This window comes from Mandrillus leucophaeus, unplaced genomic scaffold (genome assembly GCF_000951045.1).
Source record: "Mandrillus leucophaeus isolate KB7577 unplaced genomic scaffold, Mleu.le_1.0 Scaffold920, whole genome shotgun sequence".
NCBI lineage: Eukaryota > Metazoa > Chordata > Mammalia > Primates > Cercopithecidae > Mandrillus > Mandrillus leucophaeus.
The window spans coordinates 915,674-935,309 of NW_012110031.1; the positions used below are offsets into that span (position 1 = coordinate 915,674).

General features: G+C 47.5%; 1 protein-coding gene across 5 annotated transcripts in view; it reads left to right on the plus strand.

The window, feature by feature from the left end:
- Positions 1–19,636, plus strand: part of MRVI1 (murine retrovirus integration site 1 homolog) — a 116,277-nt gene that overhangs the window by 34,750 nt on the left and 61,891 nt on the right. For 2 of the 5 annotated variants that reach the window (XM_011969915.1, XM_011969920.1), the window contains exon 2: positions 6,529–6,686. In XM_011969915.1, coding sequence (XP_011825305.1) covers positions 6,529–6,686 — 158 coding nt within the window. Of the gene's footprint in view, positions 1–6,415; positions 6,687–19,636 lie in introns of those variants that run through there. The other 3 variants (XM_011969916.1, XM_011969918.1, XM_011969917.1) reach the window with 2 other exon arrangements.

Consider the following 19,636-nt stretch of genomic DNA (forward strand, 5'->3'; position numbering starts at 1 on the left):
CACAGCACAGACCTGGGACTGACAAGATCATGGACCTGGGACTGAGCACAGCATGGACCTGGGACTGAGCACAGCACAGACCTGGGACTGTCCACAGCAAAGACCAGGACTGAGTCTCTTTTACTTGCAGGAGACAAATCTGGGAGCTCTGAGCCAACTAGGATGAACACCAGAGTTTCTCTGAGCCTGGGCTTGGTTTTGTTGATGCCGTGCTTAGAGAACTCAGTTGCCCTGTTTGGAGAATGGCAAGGGCGCTGAGTGTACTCTATGTGCCAGCAGCTTGCATGTATTTCCTGATTTAATCCTTACAACAACCCTAAAAGGTAGGTGCTATTACCTCCATTTTCAAATAAGGAAACTGAGGCCAGGGGAGATTTATCCAGCAAGGGAGAGGCAGAGAAAGAATCAGAACGGAATCTGCAAAGCAACAAAGCCCCGTGAGCAGGCCAAGGTTAGGAAGCAGGATGGAGCTTTCCCGAGGCGGGCTCCCCCTCCAGCTCACGTGTGGAGGTGCAGAACCCAGTTCTGCAGTTGGTCAGGCCCAGGGGACCCCCAGAGGCACCTCTCAGCACTTTCAGCAGATCTCCTGTGGGGACCATCCTCTCTCCTGCGAGAGTGACCATGAGAGTAAGGACAATGACGAGCCACTGCCGAAGGACACCTGCTTCCACAGCACAGACACAATGGCTTACCCTTTACTATGAGCAAAACCGTCAAAATGAAAAGTCAGAAAGCTGCTGCAAGCAGCCAGGCTCGGGGCGTGGGGGCTCTGGGGCCTCCTCTGACTCTGCCCCTCACCCGTGGGTGTGGCCTTGGTCACATGCCTGCCCCTCTCTGGGCCTCGGTTCCCCATTGGTAAAAACGGGTGCATGGGTAAGACTGGTGGGCTCCCAGTGGCCCCTCCGTCACCCTCTGGATTTGCAGAAGGGCTAAGAGAGCTCCATGTGCAGTCACCCCAAACAATTCCCCCCATCAGTTGTTCATCTAGAGATCGACCCGTGGTATTAATAGCAACCTAATCTCTTTCACATTCTTTGTGCTGCTAAAATGAAAGCAAAAATTCAAAGCTGGAAGAACAAAAAAAACTCCCTTCTGAGAATACTGAGTCACTCCAGAAAGGTCAGTGGAGGCTAGGTTAACCCATTGTTTCCCGAAAAGGCTTCTTGGCTCTTCCCTCAATGCTCAGAGATTCACAGAGAGAATCTGAGAGCCGCTCAGCTTACAGGCCGTGCTCCTGAGATATTGTGGCTTCAGAGAGGAGTTTGGTTTCTTCTAGGCAGGTCACAAGGCTCTGGGAGAGGCATCTTTGGGGCCATGATGAGAGACTGCTGCTGCCTGCCGAGAATAGTGTTGGCCCTGCAAGAAAGGGGAGCATCAGACCCAGATTCAGTGAATTCCCAGCACTGCCATTCATGAGTGATGACATTGGGCAAGTCTCTGGGCCTCTGTTTCCTCATCTATAACGTGGGTCTAATTTTAATGTTAGTAATAATACTACTTACTCTCCCCATCTCACAGGGTTGCTGAAAGCACTGAAGGAGATAGTCTCTGTAAATTCTGTTCCTGAACCCTGCGTCCTGATGATGGCTCTGTGCTTTCTAGGATACTGTAAGGCCTTTGAAGCCTACAAGGCGGGGTTGACCTCCCCTTCCTCCACCTGCTGCTATCACCTTCCAGAGGACATGCAGGCTCAACTGTAGGCCACTCTTTAGCCCTCATAAGACCCCTGGCCCGACAACCGAAGTGTAGGTCCTGTTTCCTCCCCTCTGCCTCCCACCATCCTTAGCCTCACTGTAGCCGTCCCCTGGGAGGCAGGCTTTTCTGCCACACTCACGCAGAACTCCTGGTGAAGAAGCCAGAGTGGAAGAGAGGAAAGATGATGGGCCTAGGAGTCAGACTAGCCTGGATTATAACCCTTCGCCAGCTACTTACTAGCTGTGTGATCTTGAGCAATTTGTGAAACCTCTTTGAGCGCTAGATCCTTAATATATTAAATGGAAATAATAAAACCTATCTCATGGGGGTTAAAGAAAATAGCACTTGAAATACATCTAGCATAGTGTCTGATGCTCACTAGGCAACTTAGAAATAACTGAAGAATGCAAGCATGAACAAAAGCATATTAGTTTGTTTTCTTTCATGAGCAGGGGCAGATAAAATATTTAAATATGGTTTAGGAACTTCTAGCCTCTTCAGTTGCACAAATGATTGGATAGTTATCCCAGCAGAGTCTCTTGGAAAATTTGCACCAGATACAAGGGTAGCTGAACCAGTCAAGTTGTTTCCGTCTCTGCACCTCAGTTTTCAGGCCTGTAAAATGGGCCAGATTCTACTTAGGCACTAGCTGGGGGCAGAATGAGTAGAGTCATAAGAGCTGATTAGCTCTTGGCACTGGCCCACCTAACCCTTTCTTAACCAGACCGGAGAGGCAGCAAGAAGGGCCCTGAACATGGGTTAAAGAAGGAACAGCTTGGAGACCAAACATTGCTAAATATTTTTTCCTTTTATGGGCTGGTGCTCTAGATCACCACTTCCTGGAGATTATATTCTAAACTTTGCTGTGATGGATGTGAGGTCCGTGTGCCCACAAACTCCAGCAGAACCCAGATGTCACCCTGGGGGAGGGACTCTGCTTTTACCTTGCTATTTTAAGCAGTGAGTTTATAATAATGGATGGGAGAGACAGCAAACAGGGCAGGAGCAGCGTGGGAATGGCCCTGGCAGGCGGGGCTGCTGGGGCTCCCCCTGAGGAGCCTGGGGTTCCATGTTGTCAAGAGTGGGGCCTCAGCCAGCATCCACTCTACTTTTATGTTGTGGCAGCTGACATCTGACTTAATTCATTTGTTCTATTTTGCTTTCTGTCACAGAGACTGACTTAAGCTCTTTTTGGAAGAGAGGGAGGTGGAGGAAAGAAAGTGGAGGGTTAGAAAATGAGATATGTCTCATGAGACTTCAGACCATAATCCCAGAATCCTGGGATGGAATTGTCAGGTCTTTCAGTTTGCTGTAGCTAAAAAGAGTCCAGGATTTCAGGGACTCTCAGAGTTAGAAAAGGCCCCTGAACTGGTTAGGAATCCTGTGACCCTTGTCCCAGCCTTTACCAGAACCCTCCAAGGAATGGGGAGCTCACTACCTTAAAGAACAGCCTGTTTCATCCTCAGGTAGTTCCAACCACTAGAAAGTTGTCCCTTGCCGCCATCTGACCTTTCAGTCATTAGTTATGACATCTATTCTTTGGGGACAGTAGAACCACATGAATGCTTTCCAAACATCTGAGAAGAGATTTTTATTTCTCCCTGCACTTCCTCTTCTCCAGGCTAAAGTTCTCTAGCTCTTTAAACACAAATTTTGTTCTCCTAGCTTCTGCTTCCTGTTTTCAAAACATGTCCCAATTTGTCTAAATCCTTCTTAACAGGCAGAGCACAATATACTTTGTGTAGATTAAGACAAAAGAAAAGTGGAATAGTCACCTCCCATGTTTTAGAAACCATACACCTGTTAAGACAGCCTGGACCTGTACATACATCACACATAACCTAAAAAGGTTTCCTAGGAGATGTAGCCAACTTCCTTTAGTAGAATCAGGGTTTGTAGCTACTCTTTTGCTACCCTCAATCCCTGTTACCAAATACTTTACCCAGCACCACTGATGCCACTGCTGCTGAAATCCAAGTAAAGATGATAGAAATTAATCACAGAGCTTACCTTTGGGTGAACCTGATGCTCAGTTTATTCATATAGTAAGAATTTGGCATGGAAGATACAGACAGCATGCCCTGGCCCCATAGTTCTCATTCCCAAGAGCCAGGTGAAGTCTGTCCAGTATGGCTTCTCCCCATCCTGTCTTATCTTCCCCACTAGACACCCAGCTAATCTGCTCCAAGAAATTCCACTCAGCATTTGTGTTCACGGCTCAGCTCAAACGTCATTTCTAATGTGAAATATTTGCTAAAATCAGCTAAAATCATGTCCCACCATCCCAGTTTCCATAGTTAGGCAACCCTTTTCTGGGGTCCTGTAACTTCTCACTTCCAAAATATTTACCCCATTATACTGTTCTCCAGTGTCTCCTACCACTGGACTCTGTTCCTTGAGGGCCAAGATTACCATATTTGTGTCACCAGCCCCTGGCACAGGCCTGGTAGAGTAGGTGTAAAGTGTTGGCAGTGAAAGAATGAATGACTCTATGGATGCTCTACTTGAGATTTCTTGAGGTGACCAGTAGGGGTTACCCTAACTGTTCCAGAGCTGAGTGGGCTAACTTGTTCATCACAGAGAAAGACAGCAGTCAAGATGGTGGTCACCTTGACCAATCCTGGGACTCAAAGTCCCTAGTTCTTTAAACATAAATCAACAATCATTCTTTGCTGAATCTTTTGGGTACCTAGGATGAATCTGACACCTTGCCTATCTCAAGGAGCCCAGTCCAGGAGTCTAGACGTACGTGTGTTGGCTGATGGGGAGTGGGGGGGTCTGTCAGAGCTGGGCTGATGGCAGCTCAGGCCTGTTCTGCAGCACTCTGGCTCTAGGGCCTTTCCGAGCCCTTTCTGAAGGACAGGAAGAACACCAAGTATTATGGGAGGTGCAGGGCTTTCTGGCACTTCCTCCTACAGCCTCCAGCAGTCAGCAGTACCTCCCAGAGGACCTGGAACACAGTTGGTGCTCAGTAAATGACAGTGTCCTTCATCTCCATGCCCACCTACCATGTGTCCCATCAGCCAAAGTTCACCTGCCTATGTTATCTGCACGGTGGTCTTAATCTACTGTTCAGTGGAGCAGCTCCTTCGGGGAATCTCTAAAAGTTGCAGAACCAGGCCAGTTGTTAGTTCTATAGATCCCTGAAGGTATTGCCCACCCCACTAAGAGAAGAAGAAGGGAGTTTAACAATGGGGAGAGGCCAGGCAGAGCCCTTGGAACTTGGGCCAAACTTCCTGGGCTGCAGACCCCCGTGCAGGTGGCTTCTATGGGAACCTACTCTGAACTGAGTGTGTTTCATCCTTGGAGCATCCTGCTCAGGAGGCATTCTTATCTCTGTTTCGACAAGAAAAGCGGGACTCAGAGATGAAGCCAACTTTCCAAAGTCACATAGCCAGTGAGTGGCAGAGTGAGGACTCACACCCAGATATCCGGTTCCAAAGCCTGTGTTCTTTCGACATTGCTATCCTGCCTTTCCCTATGGAAACCTGGCATTGCTAGTCTCCTCTTCTAAGAGGAAGCAGAGGAGCTAGACCCATTGGCTCAGGGTTGTTGGCAGGATCATACTCCTAGGCATCTTGGCAGACAAGAAGCATGAAAGAGTAGTGGAGTATGTTTTCAGTTACAAGTAACAAAAACCCAACACAAAGTGATTTCAACACCAAGAGGCTTAATTGTTCGTGTCACTGGCTAGTCCAGAAAGTGTTTGGGCTTCAGGCATACTTTAATCAGGGCTCCAGTTCTGTTTCTCTGCAGGTGCCTTAGCTCTGCCCTCCTCTGTGTGTGTCATTTAGATTCTGTCTCGCTTTCCTCATGGAAGCAAAATGGTGTCCGTAGCACCAGGTCTCATATCTTCACACTCTACCACTCAGAGCAGGAGAAAACATCTGGTCCTAGAACACTACTGGAAGCTCATGGATGTAGGCTGGGTCCATTGTCTGTCCCTGAGCCAGTCACTGTAGGAGGTGGATGAGATTGTGCTGATTGCAGTCCCGATCAGCATTGGGACCCCAGTGGCCCCGGGTTGCTGCACCATGGGGAGGGGATAGCCTGGCTTCTGGGAGTCAATCTAAGGTTGCTGGGGGTGGGCACAGGGCACACGGAATTCACCCTGCCTGAGCCTCCAGGTTTTAGCAGGGCTGGTGTAGGCCCCGTGAGGGCCGAACTCAAATGAGAGAGAATGTGCTGAGGGTAAGAAGAGCATGGGGGGAGGTGTCAGGGAAGAAGTCAGGAAACAGCACCCCTTACTCCCCATCTACATGGCTGAGGAACACTGTGTGGTATAGCAGAAAGAGCCCTAGCCTCAAAATCAGGAAGATCTGGCTTCAAATTATTGGTTCTCTGTATGATTTGGGGCAAGTGACTTTCACTCTCTGCGGCAGTTCTCTCATCTGTAAAATGGGAATATTAATGCCTACATCAGAGGTCATCTTGAGGATTCAATTAGATCATGGTGATGCTCCTAGGACAGGGCCCGGCACCCAGTAGGTGCTCAGTAAGTGGTAAACAACTGCCAATCTAATCTCAATGGAGTATCTTCCTTTAGCTACAGCTTTGAGGAGTTTGAAGCACTTTTCTCCCTTCTAGGATAGCTGTGTTTACTGTAAAGACCAAATTAGATGCAAAATCTCTAAGGTCACCTCTGACTTTGTAAACAAAGCCAGAGAGCCGGAGGAAATGAAATTCCAAATGCCCTCGCCTAGCCTGGTTTGACCTCCGGTGTTGATGCAAACTCAAGCCGGCTCTCACTGTGGCTTGTGGCTCCGGGAAATGGAACCCAGCTTGGGACAGGGATGGGAATGGATTTGACTTGTCCTTTTGGCGTCTCCCCAGCCTGTGGAGCCCAGGCCTCTTGGAGCATCTTTGGGGCTGACGCAGCGGAGGTTCCGGGCACACGTGGCCACTCCCAGCAGGAGGCTGCCATGCCCCACATTCCCGAGGACGAGGAGCCCCCCGGAGAGCCACAGGCAGCCCAGAGCCCTGCCGGCCAAGTAAGTGCCCCCTCTCTGCCCTCAGCTAGCCTGGCTGGGGGCCAAGCCAAGCACCCTGGGCTGAGGCCACAGCTCTTACGCTGGCCAGAGGGTTTGCTGACAGCTCAGGTTGCAGTGGGTACCTAGAGAAGGTATGTGGCTTCCATACTGAGGAACCAATTACTCTGAGTTGGTTTGAATTGACCGAGGCCCCAAATATTCTGAGTATAGAACCGACCATCTAGGCTGTGTCTGACTGAGGCCTCAGAAGCCAAACTATAAACCACGCAGGCTCCCTCTGAAACTGGGGAAAGACTTAGATGAGAACCATTAGCACTGAGAACCTCTTATGTCAGGGGAGTGGGCACGAGAAAAGGCCACTTAAAGTGAATCCACTTGAAATGGAGATCAAAATTGTATAGTAAATAGCAAAAAAGGTTTTCAGTGAAATTTTATAATAGAAAGGAAATGATGAAAGCAAGTTAATTTAAAGGGACATTGAGATTTTTATTGTACAAATGAGGCATTCAAAACAAGCTATTTTTAGCTATACAGATTATGAAATATAGGTTATGTACTAATTTTCAGATTGAAGAAAGAATAAAATGTTGATTTTGGTGTGGGTATATTTATTTATTATACCAGCAAAATGATCTGTTCACATAGTAATTTCCTCTTCACATTTTACTTTACAGCACCTAATTAAGAGACTCTATCTGTTTAATATAAGACTTAAGGGCTTCATCCATTTTCCTAAGGATCTCTTTCAATCCCTCAATATTCAAATTATTCCCTTTTGAAGAACCTATTTGAGCATCATCCTCATTGTATTTTCTTCACTTAATTGATAAGCTCTATCTGATCTCCTTGGTCAAAGACCTTGCATGTGAAATTCTCCATCACTGTTTTCTTTGATTTCATGAACTTTGCAGTTGATTTGCATTGAAATGGTATTATCCTGTTATATCAAACAGTCGTCCAAACTGACTGAGCCAGTGGGATAGACACTTGTTAAGTGAGGGAAGAATCTGTGAGTGGAGCATTATTTTTACAAATGGGCAGATTCTTAGTGAATATTTTCATGTTATGATGGCATTTGTTTTCTGACACATTATGACTCTGGGAACTTAGATAGTAAATACTTAGAAAAGAATGGCCCCTTGTAGCTCCATATCCCAAACTCATGGGATTAAGATGTTGCAGAACTTGGCAGCCTTAGGGGTGAGGGGGTTTTCCTTCCCTTGAATGTCTAAGTGACAGTGGGCCAACCTCCTAGCCCTTCAGCCTCAGGCAGCCCAGCCCAGGGTTTTATCAAGTCCAGGCCCCCATTCTGGGAAATAGTGGGTCCTGCTGCTGGAGGGTGCCAAGTTCCAAAAGCTTAGGGATTAAGGAAAGGAGACAAGACACTCACAACTGCGTTCAAAGGCGACTGCTTCCAGACCCTCAGGCCGTGACTTTCTTGGCCTCTGTCTCCTTAGCATCCCTATTTCCTCACCCTGGACTCCTCTGAAAATGACCATCCCTGGCCCCTTCCACTTCACTAACAATGGTAGTGCCCTTGAATCAGATTCTCAGGCAAAATCTAGCTCCTACATCCTGGGCAACTCCCCCAAACAGCTGCCCCAAGAATAAAAGCATTCCTAAAATATAAGATAATGAAAGACCAGCAAAGGTGCACCTCTGCTGTCAGTGAAGACAGGCTTTTATATTGAGTTAAGTTCTTCCTGGTTACAAAGCTTTATAATTAAAAGTTCTTTCAAAGTATATCCTCAGGAAACACAAAACAGACAACATAAACACCTGTCACTTAGACATTCAAGGGAAGGGCATCTCCCCACCCACAAGACTGCCAAGTTCTACAATATCTTGATCCCATGGGTTTGGGATATGGAGATCCAAAGGGCCATTCTTTTTAAAGTGTTTGTTATTTAAGTTCCCAGAGTTGTAATGTGTAAGAAAACAAATGTAATCATAACTTGAGAATATTCACTAAGAATCTACCCATTTGTAAAAATAATGTTCTCTCATGCATTCTTCCCTCATGGGTCCTTCTGCTGGGCCCCAATAACGCAGAAGCTATCAGTACCTGCAAACATTCTCTCTATAGTCTTGATTTCCCATGAGCACAGAGAGAATCATGGCACTTGAAGGGTCTTCAGAGACCATCCATTATTTAATAAGAGTCTGGTTCTGGCTCAGGGTCACAGGGAGACTGAACTTGTGGGGAACTGGAATTTGGAGCTCCCACTAGCCAATCAGATATCCCTTACTCTCAACTTCATGGCAGGCAGGCTCATGGAACCCTCCCCGCATTGTGGCAACCTCTAGAAATTCATCGTGCCAACCTAATGGTGCTGTACCTATCAGCATTTTGAAACCATAATGGTTAGGAACGCCAGGAGGAATTCAGGGGAGCCGGGAGCTGGGAGGCCTAGATCCTATCAGGGAGGACATGTAGCACAGGATTTAAGAATATAAACTGTGCAGTCATACCAAGCTGGGCTTCAATCCCAGCTCCTCTACGTTCTGGTCAAGAGACCTTGTCTTGGCCAAGAAACTTGAGACCAAGTCTGTCAACTTTGCCGTGCTGCTGGTTTCTTGTGTGTTACCCAGTACAAGGGTTAGTTGCTGCCTCCTGGACTCTGCCTGTTCAACCCAGCCCTCAAGTGCCTTCTATAGCCTGAGGGACCATGAAGCTGGGGCAGTTTAGACTCCCCAACCAAAGTCCACATCAAACTCAACTTTCTTTTGCCTTCTTCCCTTACTGCCTTGCCCTGGGCATTTCAAAGCTTTTCAGAAGGCAACCAGGCATGGTGGGTAAAGTGCTTCTCCCACTATTGCACCCACCAGACAACCCACATTGGGTTTCTCAGGCAGTCACGGCCTCGGGAGAGTCAGGCCTCAGGAGCTGGCCTGGAGCCTTCAGGGGGTTGGAACCTGAGTCCCTAGGAGCATCTGAGGCCAGAGAGCCAAGAAAGCGGGGTTGGCCAGGATAACTCGGCTGGAAGTCCCAATCCTGCCCGAATTCCCAGTCTGTGAAGCAGGCAAAGAACAGAGCATCCCTCCAAGTTTACAGTTCCCCGGGGTCCAGCCCTAGTTGTGATTCCTCAGGTCCCAGCCCCTATTTCCCATCACTGGCATGAGCACTAGCCGAGGCCTTCTCACACACAAACACAAAATCTGTAGGACTAGATCGTGTTTCTCTTTCTGCACGTACACACACATACGCACACACAGACACATGCGCAGATACACATGCATGCACAGACAGACATACCCTTCAGGTCCTTAATCAGAAGCTGCAATCAAATACCACACAAAAAAAGCCCCGCAACAACGTACTCTGCAAGGCTACGTCCTGAGTGGGGTTTTCTGCTCTGGCCCTTGAACAGGGAGAGACTCAAAGGGAAGAGTTTGTAGCCAAGGGGTTCTAGCAGGAATAGACGCTGTCAGGACACAAGCGTGGGACCTTAGGGGACCACAGAATGACAGACTGCCAGTGCTAGAAGAATCCCAGGTCACATCTAAGCTCTGCCTAGGCAGGCAAAGCTCTCTATAATGTGAACCCCACTCAGTCACCCTGGGAATTTTTTGAATACCAGATTCCTCAGCCATCCAAGACCTACTGAATTGGAATCTCTTGAGGTAGGTCTCAGGGATCTGTAGGAATATATCTTTTTATTTTTGAGATGGAGTCTTGCTCTGTCACCCAGGCTAGAGTGCAGTGGTGTGATCTCGGCTCACTGCAACCTCCGTCTCCCAGGTTCAAGTGATTCTCATGCCTCAGCCTCCTGAGTAACCAGGACTACAGGCCTGCACCACTATGCCTGGCTAATTTTTGTATTTTTAGTAGAGATGGGGTTTCGCCATGTTGGCCAGGCTGGTCTCGAACTCCTGGCCTAAAGTGATCTGCCCACCTCGGCCTCCCAAAGTGCTGGGATTACAGGCATGTACCACTGGGCCCGGTGTAGGAATCTGTAGGAATATTTCTATAATGAAAAGCTCACCACCTCCCAAGGAAGCCTGTGCACTGGTTGGCCAGCTCTGTCCTGGTCAAGCTGGAATCTGCCTCCCCCAAGACTCTCCCTTGGTTCTGCCCTCCATACAACCTATAGTGGGGTGAAATCCTACAGATGCAGGAAGGCAGTTCTGAGTCTTCCCAGAGTCTCTTTTTCTCTAGTTTCTTCAGTATTTGCTCCCATGACAGTGTTCAGAGCCTTCCTAACCTCCACTCAGGACACATACCAGCCCACCTCCCCCTCACTGTAGGGTCCCGGACCTGGCCCCAGGCTCCAGATGCAATCTTACCTAGGCCTGGATGATTTCCTGGACTGTGACCAGCAGCCACAGTAGGAAGCTGACTCACCTGGACAGTGCAGCATCTCAGAAGTGCCTTGTAAACCTGACGGTACAAAGAGGCTCACGTTAACTGAAAGAGCCCAGTTTTCATTGGCTCTCGCATCCACCTGAACAACTCCCATCCTCTTCCAAAGGGTTTTAGAAGCCCCCAGGGGCAGATCAGTGTGAACTCATAAGCAGACTTCACCTCTTCATATCACCAGTTCCAGCACCCCAGCTACCTACCACCTCGCCCTGCTCCCCTACCTCCATTGCACACAAAGCCACTTAATAATAATAGCTAACCCTGTGCCAGGTACTTGTCTACCGTATTAACTCATTTAACCTATAATTAGCCTTATGGTAGGTATTATCATTCCCATTATATAGCTGAGGAAACTGAGGCACAGAGAAATTAACTACCTTCCTCCAAGGTCACGCGGCTCATAAGTGGCAGGCCCAGGATCTGGGCCCGGGCAGCCTGACCCCAGAGCCCATGCTTAGTCCATACCCTGCACTGAGCACTGTTACTGCCCCTGGGTCCTCTGTGAGAGCTCTGGGACCTGGGCCAACAGTACGTTGTCCTGTGTTCCCAAAGCCACTCTCCTAAGAGGGGCCAACTTCAGAGCTCGCTGTCAGGGGAATGCCAAAGCACCACCCTTCTGCCTGCCAGCCCTTCGGGAGCACAAGCTCATGGGGCCAGCAACCAAAGCTGCACGTCACATGCCTGTCTATGCCCCTTCCTCATTCTCCTTCAGCCAGGTAATCAAACAGCCCAACTTTAACCTGAGTGGGCTGTCTGATTGCTTGGCTGAAGAATGAGGAAGGGGCATGGACACATTGAGGAAGGGGAAGGGCACGTCGACTCCTAGAAACACAGTCCACCATGCTATTGCCTGGTTTAGGCCACATACATGAGACACTCTGGGTCTTCCCGAGCATCTACGTTGTGTTTCATTCGTTGATGCTCTAGGCAGACATGGATGCTCAGCCCTGTTATGCAGTAGCTGTTGTGACTTAAGGTCACTGCAGCACTCCACTGATGAGTGGCATCCACGCCACTCCTCTCCCCTAACTTTTAAGTAACAAGATGAAGTTGGAGTGTGCGCTGGAGAAGCAGTCCTGTTTGTGTGGCCCTTATAGGAAGGGATCTGCTTGTGGAGCACCTAGAACCTCTGGCCATGGAGCTGCTAGCCTTCCTCCTCTTTTGGCTCAGAAATGGGGACTGACATAAGTGCCACCATAAGAAATCTGGGGTTGGGTAGATAATTGGCTGGCTAGATGATTAAATGACTGCATTAAAGGGCAGACGACATGGAGGGAGGACTAATGTTAGGAAGGGAGGGAGGAAGGGAGGATAGTAGATATCCTCTCCTTGGAATAAAGTTACTCTCCTTGGAATAAAGCTAACACATATTGTGTGCTTTTCCACACTCCCAAAGTCTGTTGGCATGAGAGTAAAAATAGTGAGCAAGGTTGTAGGAGGCCTTTCCTGGCTTACATCCTCTGTCAGTGGGCTGGGCTCAGAGTCAACCCATCTGTCCTTTTAGAAGAGGAGGATGACCAAGCAGCCAGGAGTTCCAGAAGGTACAGGAAAGGCTCATAGGAATGTGAGGTAGAAGCAGCATGGCAGAGCAGGAAGAACTTAGGCTTCACATCCTTGACTGCTACCTTGGATAAGTGATTCACCTTGCCCCAGTTTCCTTATCTAGAAACTAAGGGTTATAGGAATAGCCACTAACAACAGCTAACCTTTATGGAGAACTCACTATGTGCCAGGCACCATATTAGGCTTGTTTTGTATGTTACATTATCTCACCTAATTCTGACAATACTCCTGGGAATACTATTAGTATTCCCACTAACAGATAAAGAATTTAGACACAGAAGAGTAATATGCAGTAACATAGCTAAGGAAGTGACTGAGGCTAAATTCAAACCCAGTCAGCTTGACTTTAATGATCAGAATAGTATATATAAAGTGATGAGCAAAGTACTTAGCTCACAAGAGGTGCTCAGTCCCTATAGCACAAAATAGTTTGCAAAAAGTTTCCACATGTGTCATTGCAAGTGCAAAACCACTGTGAGATAGACAGAGCAGAGAGAGTCACCCCCATGAAAGTGTGAATTTAGAGAATTAGGTATCTCATCCAGATGAAGGGAAAGAAACTAACACACAGGTTCATAGTGTTTTCTAGGCATTTAACCTTCAGAACACACTCCTACATGGTAGTGATGACTACATACATTTTACAGATGAGAATACTAAGGCTTGGAAAGGTTAAGCCAGTTGTTGAAAATCACATAATAAGGAAATAGCAAGGCCTGATTCTACTGTCTAATGGTTGTAAGCTGAGGAAATGGGCTATAATTAATTGTTTTCTTATTTCTATTCCAAAAATACCCCATTATGTGCAATAGAGCTTGAGCACAGAGGCAAGGGATGACTATTCACTTACACATGGTAGGCACTCAATAAATATGGAATTGAGGAAATGAAGTACATTTACTCAGTCAATGTTTATTGAATTTTGCTCAATAAATGTTTATTGAGCATTAACTAACTAAGGTCCTGCTCTTAGGAAGCTTACTTCCTGGTAGATTTACTACCAAATGCCAGTTCTGTCGGATCCAATTTGCTCTTGTGTTCTCCCATGGCCTTCTCCCATCAGGACCTGGAGAAGCCTTGTTCTGTGCTGTCTATGGGAATATCTCGAGTTTAGTCATATACTTTACTGCTGAAGGCAGATTGCCAACTTCTCTATCCATTTGACTCCTTTTGGCTGTTCAAGCCCTGTCCTCACTGGCCAACAGAGAGGTTCTGCCTATACCTCCCTGGAAACTCCTTGGGAACCGTGTGCGCTCCCCCACTGGAGAAAAGTCATATGACCCAAAGGACCAATTATCTGTCAGGAATGAGAAGAAGAAGAAACAGACAAAGCATGTAAAACACCTGGAACCTGGTAAGGACTGTGTAGAGTAGGGATCCCCTTGCCCCCCAACTTTCCCAGTGAGAACCCTCATACGGCGCCTCCCATGTGCCAGGCACTGCTCTAGGTACTTTACACATAACAACTCACAACAACTCCAAGACACAGGCATGACTGTTATCCCACTTTATAGATGAGAAAACTGAGGCAGGTAAGGGCACTGTAATCACCGGAAACCAGGAAGTACTTGGATGCTTCCATCGAGGATTCTGAATTCATATTCTGAGTTCATTTCCACTTATCACATCCTGTGCAAGAACAGCCTCAATTAAGGCCTTCAATAAAATAAAATAAATTATCAGTAAAATATTAGTATCTGGTATACAAGATAATGGTAGCAAATACTGGGCACCTGGTACGTGGTCTAATCCCTCCAAGGTAGATATTATTATCTCTATTTTATAAATGAAGAAATGGAGTCTCTGAGAGTTTATGTAATTGTCAAAGATCACCTAGCTGTGCTATGGTCAAATGGAGATTCAAACTCAAGTTTCCTGCTGATGTCATCCTGCCAGGTTGTCCTTCCTTTCCTGGCCCTGGCAAGGACACCAGAGGCCCCAGGCATGGGAAGCAGGTGCTTGATGCCCCATCTTTATGAAAAAGAGCTCAAGAGGACAGTTCCACCAGGCTGGCCTCTAGTGGTTCTGGTCACAGGGTAAGAGCTGTGAGAATTTAGCTGTGGAAGTGCCTAAAACAAGGCAAAAAGTGTTTTAGAAATGTTGATGGTTACGGACAGTCAGAAATGCATATTACAATTATTTTCCCTTAGTTCCTATTGTAAGCAAATGAAACAGATTGCTGTTGTTTGTTTTTCTGTCTCCCCACATCCGGCTATGTGTGAGCTACTTGGGGGCCACAGACTGTGCCTTTCACATGTGTATCTCCACCCATAAGCATAGGCTCCAGCTTGCGGTGGGAGCTCAGGGAAGGAGGTAGGGAGGGAGGGAGGGATGGGTAGAAAGGTGGATGGATGCTTGATTGTGTTGTGATAGGTTGGGTAGATAATTGGCTGGCTAGATAATTAAATGACTGCGTTAAAAAGCAGAATAAATGGAGGGTGGAGTAGTGTTAGGAAGGGAGGAAGGAAGGGAGGATAGAAGATATGATGGATGAACTATTACCTGAGTTACTCTCCTTGGAATAAAGCTAACACACATTGTGTGATTTTCCACACTCCCAGAGTCTGTTGGCATGAGAGTAAAAACAGTGATCAACAAGGCAGTTGTTCTTTATCCCTGACTTCTAGGAATAAATGCACAATGGCAGGAAAGAGGATCCACCAGAGGCAGGGCAGGCCCTTGGTGCAAGGGAGGACACCGTGCAGCCTTCGGGGAGCCAGGGAACTGGCTCTCTGTACTTGGCAGGGAGGAGTCCCATGTCCAGCAGACCTCAGCAGAGTCACTTCTGCTCTCTCCTGTGCCCCTAGGACTTGCCGCTGGGGTAATAATTTTCTTTCAAGTCCCCAGAGATTATTATTATTATTATTTTTTGAAATGGAGTCTCGCTCTGTCACCCAGGTTGGAGTGCAGTGGTGTGATCTTGGCTCACTGTAAGCTCCACCTCCGGGGTTTACACCATTCTCCCACCTCAGCCTCCCGAGTAGCTGGGAATACAGGTGACCACCACCATGCCCGGCTAATTTTGTTTTTGTATTTTTTAGTAGAGACGAGGTTTTACTGTATTAGCCAGGATGGTCTCGATCTCCTGACCTTGTGATCCACCCACCTTGGCCTCCCAGAGTGCTGGGATTACAGGTGTGAACCACCACGCCCGGCCCAGAGAGTCCTTTTATCCTATTGTAAGAGCACTGGCTGCTTTTGCTGCTGGATCTCCTCTCTACCAAGGCAGTCTCTGTTTGCCCTCCAGGCTATAAGACAGGAATCTGGGGATACAGTCTCACAGTGCCCACTCACCACCAGCACCTTCACTGTCATTATTATTGCTTTCTCTCATTTAATACTTAAAACAAGCCTAGAGAATAGTGATTATTAACTCTATATAATGTTTTAGACCATGAAAGAGAAGTTTGGTAACTAGTAACTTGCCCAAGGTCACCCAGGTGGGATTCTGGTCTAGGCCTACCCGACTTCTTCACTAGCCCGCGTTGCCTCCCAGCGGGTCCTCCTCTCCTGGGCTATCTGCCGGTGCCCATCTACAGGATCTAAACCCCCAATGCCTGCCTGTGCTGGAGTGGACTGGAGCTGGGGCTGGGGCTATTCCTTACAGTTTCCTAGCCTGAGCCTAGCCGTGTGACTCTGGGGAAAGGAAGCTAATATTCCCATCTATGACACTGGCCTATATTTATCCCTGTGCCCAGGCAGTTAGGAAAACTATTGTGCATTCCTGAGAATTTATGAGTGAAATAAACATTTAAATGTTTCTATAAGATTTATTTAAGGAGAACAAAATGTGGCTTGCTGGCTTATTCGAGGGTGAGTTTCTGGGAGATGACCCAGCCCTCAGTGCTTGGATGATTCCAGGGAAGGGAAATGGACCCCCAGGGAGACTGGGCCCACGGATGAGTGAGAAGGGCAGTGAACCAAGGGCATCCTCTGCCCCTGCTGTCCCTTTCTCCAGCTGTGTGTTCAGCCTCGTGCTGGTTTGAAGGCTTCCTGGAGGAAGAGGTACCCTCTGCGAAGGAGAGTGCAGCTTGGAAGAATAAGAGTGTCAGAGGCCAGCAGGGCACCGGGAACCAGGGGAAGTGAGACCAAAGACTGGGGATGCAGCTGTAAGAGCAGCATGGTGTCATGGGAAGGACACAGCCTGTGTTCAGTCACTTCCACTATTTACAAGTGGCACAGCCCTGGACAAGTCAATTTTTGCATTGATAAAGTGGAGATCAAAATAGAAAAGCAGAAGAGAAAAAAGAAAGATATGAATCTTCTACTCCACGCTCGTGGCCTGCACTTTCATCTTCTCATTTCCTCTTCACAATTCTATGAGTGCCAGAGGTATTATCACCCCCAATTTGTAGATGGTGTCCTGAGGTTTACTCACTGAGTTTCTGGGAGGATTCGGTGAGAACACAAGGAGGGTCTGGGACAGGGCCCACCGTACAGTGGACCTGAGTAACTGCCACTTCCCTCTAGCCACGTTTGTTTCTGTGCTTCCATGTCTGTAACCCAGGAAGGGCATTGATTGGTTTGAGAAGCAGAGGGTGAGACAGGGAGTGGAGCCAGGTGAAGGTGGCCTTGGAGGTGGGTCCTTCATCACTTGGGCTTATGTGGTCAGAAGCCGCAGGAGAAATGCTGGACCCTCCCAATTTAACTCCAAATGGTTGATGAGACCCAGAACTAAGAGCAACAATCTTCTCCAAACCAAATGCCAAAGTCATTAATTCAATCCCAAAGGGAATAATAAGGGAACATAACATCTAATGCTTAGTGAGCATTTGCACAGTGCTAGGTGCCCTTCCACAGGCTTGCCATCTAGGGTTACCAGATTTGGCAAATGAAAATATGATTATGTGCTGTACATGGTGTCTCACACCTGCAGTCCCAGCTACTCAGGTGAGAGGATCACCTGAGCCCAGAAATTTGAGACCAGCCTGGGCACGTAGCAAGATTCAGGAGAGAGAGAGAGAGAGAGAGAAATAATACAGTTATGTCCATGGAATATTTGAGACACACTTATACTAAAAAGTTATTTGTTGTACATTTGAAATTCAAATATAACAGGGACATCCTGTGCTTTATCCAGAAATCCTATTTCTATATCAACCTGTTTGATTCTTATAACTACCCTGTGAGATAGTTCCATTACAGATTAGGTAGCAGAGGCACAGAGAGGCAAGGTAACTTGCCCAAGGTTATACAGCTAAAAAGTATGCCATAAGGTGGTGTGACTTCTGAGCCTGAGGCCCGGAAGCCCCTAAGCCAGTAAGTTGCCTGGCCAGTGATACTTGGTCTCACGGTTCTCCCAAGCTTTCTTGAACGCCTGCCTTGTGTTTGGCAGCTCAGAATGGGAGCAGGGATACGTGTGTGCACTGCACTAAAATCTGGCAGAATTCACCCCAGAGGGCCCCTAGAATCTTCCCACACACTCTCTCCTGGATTACTGTCTCCCCAGTCCCTGACAGAGTGAAAAACAGCCCCCACAAGACCTGAACGTTCCCATAAAAACAGTTTTGCAGAAAAGGAGAAGTCGCCCAGAGCTTGCTCAATGATTCTGTGAGCTGATGAGGGAAATAACACTGATTTTATGACTTGGGTATTTTGCACACATTAGAAGGCAAGCATGAAGAGCCTTCCAGGATGTTCCATCAAGGGATTAGAGGATTTCCCCCTGATTGCTTTATGCTTCCTGCCTTGTAAGCCACTTAGAATTGTGAGTGTCTGCAGTTACATGCTTGGCACTTGCCACCCATGGCTTGTTTCTGCCTTTTTGTGTGGGCACCTCTGCCCTGGTCCTCCTCCCCAGTGAGGTGCCTACAGTCACGAGAGCTTTGCTTCAAGTAGCCATTAGCCAGCAAGCAGAGAAAGTTTCTATCAGAAGGCAGCTCACTCCAGTGCCTTGTACCCATTTACCTGGTAGGTATCAACACCAAGGACACTATTAGTAATAACAGTGGAGGTTACTTCCCCTTCTCTCCCCATTCCATCATGCTAATGAATGGGAAGCATTGCAGAGGCCTGCCCAGTTCACCTTTGTCTCCCCAGACCCTAGCATAGACCCTGGCCACAACAGGCATTCAATGAATGTTTGCTGGATGAATGGACAGAATAAGGTCCAATAATGTGGGAGTGTTCACAGACTACATGCCTTTCTTGGATGCCAAACAGAATATGATCACTGCCAGCCCAGTGCCCCTCTCTTCTCCGAGAAGTTCTTTGCTCTGCAAGACTCTTCAGTAAATGTTTGTGAGTCAATCATACGAACAAATGAAGACAATCTGCACAAAAAATAACTAGATGGAGCTGCGGGAGTAAAGGCTGGAGCGGGAGAAATTGAGAGAGAAGGTAGACAGAGGATCTGAGCAGCGAGGCAAGCAAGGGAAGAGTCATCAGAGAGCGGGGCATGAGAAAAGTGAAGCAAAGAGAAAAAGGCAGAGGAGAGGTGAGGATGGGAGTGAAGATTTGTTCCCCTTCCATGTCGTTTGAAAGGTGAGAGTACAGAAAGAAGTTCCTTCTATGTTGGTTTTGTTTCTGTTGAACAGTTCTGTAAGGCGAGCCTTCTCAGAGACTGGGCTCATGGATCACGGCTTCATTAGGTTTCAGGGCAAATAGTTTAACCACAACCCCCAATCATAGACAGTTAGGAGCATGAGCTTCTCTTTGTCTGTGGGATATTTATGTTTGTCAAATCATCCATCATTCCCCCATTTATATAGTCTCACGTTTTCATGTCTTATATTTTATTGTTGGTTACTTTAAATCGCTTTGAGAAGTAGATAGTGTCAATAAGATTAAAAATAAATAAACAAAGGCCAGGGGTGGTGGCTCACACCTGTAATCCCAGCACTTTAGGAGGCCAAGGTGGGCAGATTACTGTAGGCCAGGAGTTGGAGACCAGCCTGACCAATACGGTGAAACCCCATCTCTACTAAAAATATAAAAATTAGCTGGGCATGGTGGTGCACGCCTATAGTTCCAGCTACTCGGGAGGCTGAGGCATGAGAACTGCTTGACCGGGAGGCAGAGGTTG